The following is a 6,362-nucleotide window of genomic DNA, read 5'->3' on the forward strand; positions in this document are numbered from 1 at the left end:
TGTACAGACAGAGATTTTGCTATTTCATGCATAACTGCTTCAAGTTTTTATCATGGTAATGTCCGTTCACATTTACTGTTGCTCAGCACAACTTCGCTGACATTTTTTTTTGTTTTAGAAATATTTTAATTGGACATTCGTCAGAACATTTTCAGAACATTCAGAGAGAATTCAAAATCTAATTCTCAATAAGCCATGAACTCAGTGGTACTTGTGCTGTCTGACACACACCCGAAACTTGCGCACAGAAAGCCGCTTCTCAGACGGCAAACAATCCAGAATAGAATTCTATTTCAAGACTTTTTGCTTTTGAATTGTCAAATACACAGAAAATTGTCAAACTGGCTGTCATATTACATATTACATTTATTATGGCATAAATAACACATAGCTATGCATTTAAAAATTAACGTTTATTTAAATATATTGTATTTAATATAACATAAATATATTATATTTGCCATTACCAGAACTGATTTGGTCAAATGAAGCCAAAAAGATCAGATAAAGCAAGAAAAATAACTATATTGTGACCACTAATATTTGTAAAATAAGATTTTGGGACATTTATGCAGGCATTATCTAGAAATCAGGAGGATAGCCTGGAAGTATTTCCATTACTTTGGATTTATAACATTACAGATGAAAATGTCAAAGTTAAATGTAAGTTATGTCATTATATCGTTGCTTAATTTGACGTCATTCAAATGAAAATCTTCATTTCAGAAAATCCTACAGAATGTGGGAAAGGGAAAAGAATTCGTTCTTTCTTCAAGAGGGTATGGAAGGCTATGAAGAGTTCTGTCTGCTGCTGTTGTCTCAGTAGTGCTGTGGATGTTGTGGAGCCTTTTTCCCCTGATCCTGAGCCATCATCATCTGCGTCAGATCCCTCCGGCGTCAAGCTAAATGATGGTAAATCGCTGATCATTATTTCTCCAACATCGTTTTAAACAGTATTGTCATCTTGTTTTTCACTGAAAATAATGCTTATGGCTTGTTTTGAGGAAATATTAAAAAAAAAAATTTTAGGTCATATATTTCTCATATTTTTCTGTTTGTTTTTCAGAGTCTTTTGAGTCTCTCTATAATGTGGGAGAGATGCTTGGATCCGGAGGATTTGGCAGCGTGTACAAGGGAACACGCAAATTTGATGGCAAAAAGGTAAATCTGACTGAATTGTTCAAACATTTTGCTCTTGAATGCATCAAAACATATTTCAAACTAACTTTCTTTTTTGTTGCAGGTTGCCATCAAGCAGTTAAGCAAGACTGAAAACAATCGTTATCTCTATATTGTAAGTTGGCCAAAACCTGAATATGTATTTAGTCGTTTCAGTGCAGATTACTGTAGTTAATACACCCGTAGAAAGCATTAACTGTAAATGTGATTGACAAATAAGCCTAGAGGCACCAAATAACTTTGAGCTGAAAAGGCTCTTTTGAATGTATCTAAAAAGATACTTTAAAAAAAAGGACTTTTTCAAAGATACTGTGATATATTTTCTTCATATTTTTACTCAGCTAACCTTCTGATTAATATTTTTCTCTAGCCTGGGCATCCCAAACCTCTCGTTACAGAAGTGGCGCTGCTGCTGATGATGAGGCGAAAACCCATAAGCCCGCTCATCATACAGCTATACGAGTGGTTTGAACATCCTGGAAAATTCACTCTTGTTATGGAGTTCCCGGAGCCTTGCATGAGCTTGCGGGACTACATCGTTCGTAAACCCATCCTGTATGAACCCACAGCACGGTTCATCATGCGACAGGCTCTGCTGGCAGTACAGGTCTGCATCGAGCATGGTGTTTTTCATAATGACATTCATGCGGAGAATTTCCTGTTGAATGAAAGGACGTTGGAGCTCAAGCTGATAGACTTTGGCTGCGGTCAGCTATTTAGCAGTGATGGCTACGAGAGCAGAACATACGCTGGTGAGCATTTTGAGAGTGTGAAAACCTGAATGTAGTGACTTATTATTAAATGCTTTAAAAAAAAAGCTCATCAATGTGCAAATGTCTTGTTTACAGGACTACCGTATTACTGCCCACCTGAAGTCTTAACAGAGCCTCGTTTCCACGCCGTACCAGCAAATGTGTGGGCTCTAGGAGTGCTGTTGTTCACTATGGTGCACGTATTTCATCCCTTTCCCAATTGGAAACAAATCAGAGAAGCCAAAATTCCATTAATGTACCACAACTTATCCAAAAGTGAGTGAATCATATTGACAACATTGATAACACACACACACACACACACACACACACACACACACACACACACACAAAGCAAAGGCTCTGAACAGAAACAGTTAAAGATGAAGTATGTAAGATTATATATAGCTCAACGTATAGCGAGAGTTTGGGGCGTGGCTACTGTAGCAGGTGGAGCCATGGGAAAAGAAATTTAGCTAAAGAAGTGAAAAACAAAATTCGCTGCATTTATACCTTACACAAGTCATGAACATGTCAAAGTGAACAAAGCATTGTGATACAAAGCACGCTTCAATAATAATAATAATAATAATAATAGATTTCATTTATAATGCAATTTTCATTCCGAAGAATCCCAAAGTGCAACAAAGGGAAAAAATAAAAAAAAATTAATAACAAGTAAAAATACAGAACAATACAAACAATCAACCAACACAGAAAACTGAACAGAAACAGAGCTGATGGTGAACAGAAAACAGAGCTAATGATATATCATAGTCATGCTCCCGTTCAGAAAGATACATTTTCATAAAGACAAATGCAACACCGCTGAAAGTATTCCTAATATGTTGAACCTTAAACAAGAGCTGTGTTTGTGATGTTGGGGAAGACGTAATGAACAAAAGGGGCCGTTGCAAGGTTTTTTGAAAATATTATTTATTTTGTAATTCCGGCCTGTGCCACTAGTGTGACAGAAACTACATACTTCACTTTTAAAGTAAAGCTGAAGAACATTTTACAGTATAATAATCATGTTTTAGATGCTGTTTTCATAGATGAATGACTAACTCCTTATTAAAATTTGTACAGAATACAGGGATCTGATTAGCCAGTGCCTAGCCCGGGATCCAACTAAACGGCCAACGTTAGAGCAGATGTCACGACATAGATGGATGAGATGACCTTCTGTAGATTGGAGAAGTTCAGGAGATTCACTCGATCAGTGATTTCAGCAGGTGTGAGGAAGTGTAACAGACAGAGTAGGATTATTATCATTTGTCTTATTTCAAATTTGCGTTCTTGTTATAGTCAAGTCACCTTCATTTATGAAGTGCTTCATACAATACAGATCATTTCAAAGCGGCTTTACTGTAATAAACAGGGAAATATACAGTGTAATAAACTCTAAAAATCATGATTCATGAGTTGACTTGTTCATATAATCTTTGTATTGAATAGGAAACAACATACTTGCTGTCCTTGGTGGAGGGCTTGAGCTCGAGACTTGAGCCGAAGCCTGATGTCCAACCCCAACCTGACTGAGAACTCAGAGCCTGTCCACGTCTGAGCAAGAACACGAGAGACTGCAAGACTGGGAAGAAGTCATCAGTCATCACAGCCACATTTGCTTTGATTTTAAACGTCAAGACAAGTCATCTTTATTTATATAGCGCCTTATATACGACCGATCTTTACTCACAGCAGCTGGAATATTTAAACTGGTCATTTTGATGGCGGATTGTAATCCAGAAAGGTCCAAACGACAATCATCAGTGACAACTGGAGATTCACTCGTAGTCAAAAGCAAAAGATTCGTCTGTACAGAAATTGAAACCTGCAGGAAACGCTAAAACACGCTCACGCAATACTGATATTTTTAGCATGAACAAATTGAGAACAAAGTTTTGCGGGGAAATTTTTATTTTTTCTCATAAATTTAATGGAATTGTTTTTAGATACTTCACCTTTAAATTCATGTTTTTATAATTCGTGGAATTGTTAATTTGCAAAGCTTTAATTATTCATCATAGCCCCTAAGCTAACTGAGTAGCTACAATCAATTCATTCAGTTTATTGACACCCCTTCAGTTAAAAAAATATAGGCATTTAATTCAGATGTGTTTCTTTTATTCTGTTATTTGATTTAAAATAATCCATCAGAAAAGTGAAGTCAAATTTTCCAAGTATTATTTTATTCATATAGTTAATTTTTGCTTTACTACCGTACAGTATTCTGAACGCTTCTACTTCTGGTAAACGTCATCAGTCGCTGCCCAATACTGTTCCATTTCAAAGTTTACATCTAGCCAAGAATAGTTTAAATCCCCGGATGTGTCCTTTTATCAAGGATGCATCAAGAGGTGACTTTAGCCGACTTGAGACAGACAGGTATCCCAGAATGCATCTCGTGCCAAACAACAAGTGTCATTAGCAGAGGAGAAACCCAGTGTAATTTAAAAATACTACTGTTAATGTTTCACTAAATGTACTTGTTTAAAGTTCAAACCTGTGGTTTATTCATAAAGAGATCGCCTATTTGAATTTGATCTGCCGTTTTCAGAGTTGTGAGATCCAGTCGATCACCGGGCGCTCAGCGCTCTTTAACCCCTCTGAGAGCAGCCTTTCTTCAGCTAGTTCTTCTGATGTTTGCCGCTGACTCTGATGTCTCTGTAGTGGTTAAACATGAGATATAATTTGTCTAACTGGCAAATCATTTTGGCTGAGCTTGAGCAAAGTGAAGTTTCATAACTTTGTATTTTTAGGCTTGTTTAATAGTTGTAGCCTACTAGCACTGACTTTGTATGTTTGACTGGATTGTTTGCTTTATTTCTTGTATAGCTTCTTATACCCTTATAATGGCTATTTGATCTTACATAAACTGGCATTTAACAAAAAGAGACTTTTTTGTTATATTTAATTTTTTACACTGATAAATATATATGCACACTTATTGTCTGAACCACATATTGTTTTATATATTTTTTAATAAAAAAAGTAAACAAAAAGCGGCAGGGTTGTTTTTTATATTTTGTTTTGTCATAAATATACATGCAGTGAAGATAATAAAGGTACGCATTACCTGAACCACATGTGTGTGGTTATTAATATGTTTAAGATTGTTTTAAATGAAAATGAAATGAGGCAGAGTGGTGTTTTTTAATACTGTAGTTTAAAATACACATACAGAGATATAGATAACAGGATTAGAGCGAGCTGAGTGACGCGATGAAGAACGCGCTGCAGCACGCAACAGTTTCAGAACCACGTCGTCCACAGAACCGTAAGTTAGCCGCGCTACCCATTCACGTGATTTTCTTTCGTTAAATATAAGCTTTCACGGCAGTTTTCACGTGGATTTTAATCGGAGCGATGTCTACAATATTTAACAACAATACTTTTTAATAAAGTCACTTTTCTGTTCATTCTGGTCTGAGATGAAACCTGGATGAAACTAGTGATCGACCGATATATCGGCGCCATCTTGTGGACGTTTTTAGAATTCCATACGCGCGCCATTAAAGGACAGCGTGAAGGGAGATGATGAGTCAACAGCGGTGTTCAAAGGTAAAATAACCTGAATCCCTCAATTAATCAACTTTGTTTAACATAACAGTAATGCACAATTGAGATAACCTCAAATAGGATGTAATGAGATGATGGTATAGTTATGTAGTTGGCGCCAGGTAGAGGCGAACTCACTGACGGAGTCAGTCAGATAATCCGTCATCATGTCACAATAAAGATGTAACTTCACATGAATGAAATAAAACAGCCATGAATGAGAGCATGTTGAAAATAAAAGCGCCAAACTTATTTCTCTCTCTGTGTTAATTCTCAGTCGCATTGCTCCCGCATATAGGCTAGTCACTGTATGTAGGCTAAACAAGACCGACTCGTTTAAAACTCCTTAAATTATATTAACGTCTGCTATATAACATCGAATTAATTACAGCTCCCTGAAAATTAATTATTATGCCTATCTCCGCAAGACGTGTAACGTTAAGTTAAACGCAGAGATGAAAACAGCGCTCTGTCATCAGCATTTCATAGACTGGCACAAACATTCATTTTGATACCGTAGATGAGATTGACACTTTAAGAAAAGTAAACAAACCAGCGAATACAGCATAGCTTTTACAATGTTTGCATATTCCAGAGAATATTCACTCTTTAGTCTATTAAACACATAAACATTTTAAAACTGTAGTTTAAAATGAATTATTATATTTATGCTCATAGTTATGTGGAGTTGATAGACTCAACTCTCATTTATGTTCTCCATTTGAAAACATTAGACTATATAAATGCCTGTTGCCTGTTGTTAATATGGCCTTATTTATAAATAAAAAGGTAAAACAGCATTAATGTTAAAAAGACTTTGCACTGTATTAAAAAAAATCTGACTATTTAATGATGTAAATGTCTTGTTCT

General features: G+C 36.0%; 1 protein-coding gene across 2 annotated transcripts; it reads left to right on the forward strand.

Annotated features, from left to right (window-relative positions):
- Window positions 1–729: 729 nt before the first annotated feature.
- On the forward strand, window positions 730–4,029 carry LOC137056227 (serine/threonine-protein kinase pim-2-like). Of its 2 annotated transcripts, none has more exons than XM_067430246.1 (6): window positions 730–912; window positions 1,067–1,161; window positions 1,244–1,294; window positions 1,550–1,931; window positions 2,028–2,207; window positions 3,021–4,029. In XM_067430246.1, exons 1-6 carry the CDS (start codon window positions 792–794, stop codon window positions 3,110–3,112), a joined length of 921 nt encoding a protein of 306 aa, XP_067286347.1. In that variant the 5' UTR covers window positions 730–791; the 3' UTR covers window positions 3,113–4,029. The 2 variants fall into 2 exon arrangements, with proteins under 2 accessions (XP_067286347.1, XP_067286348.1); XM_067430247.1 differs by having other exon boundaries at window positions 3,390–4,029.
- The last annotated feature ends 2,333 nt before the right edge of the window (window positions 4,030–6,362 follow it).

This window comes from Pseudorasbora parva, chromosome 21, assembly GCF_024679245.1.
Source record: "Pseudorasbora parva isolate DD20220531a chromosome 21, ASM2467924v1, whole genome shotgun sequence".
In the NCBI taxonomy this organism is placed as follows: Eukaryota; Metazoa; Chordata; class Actinopteri; order Cypriniformes; family Gobionidae; genus Pseudorasbora; species Pseudorasbora parva.

Excerpts from the sequence above, each read along its gene's own strand:
- LOC137056227 (XM_067430246.1), top strand. The coding sequence starts at position 792 with ATGAAGAGTTCTGTCTGCTGCTGTTGTCTCAGTAGTGCTGTGGATGTT. Across the intron at positions 1,295-1,549 it reads ACAATCGTTATCTCTATATT|CCTGGGCATCCCAAACCTCT; the intron begins GTAAGTTGGCCA and ends ATTTTTCTCTAG. Across the intron at positions 2,208-3,020 it reads GTACCACAACTTATCCAAAA|AATACAGGGATCTGATTAGC; the intron begins GTGAGTGAATCA and ends AAATTTGTACAG.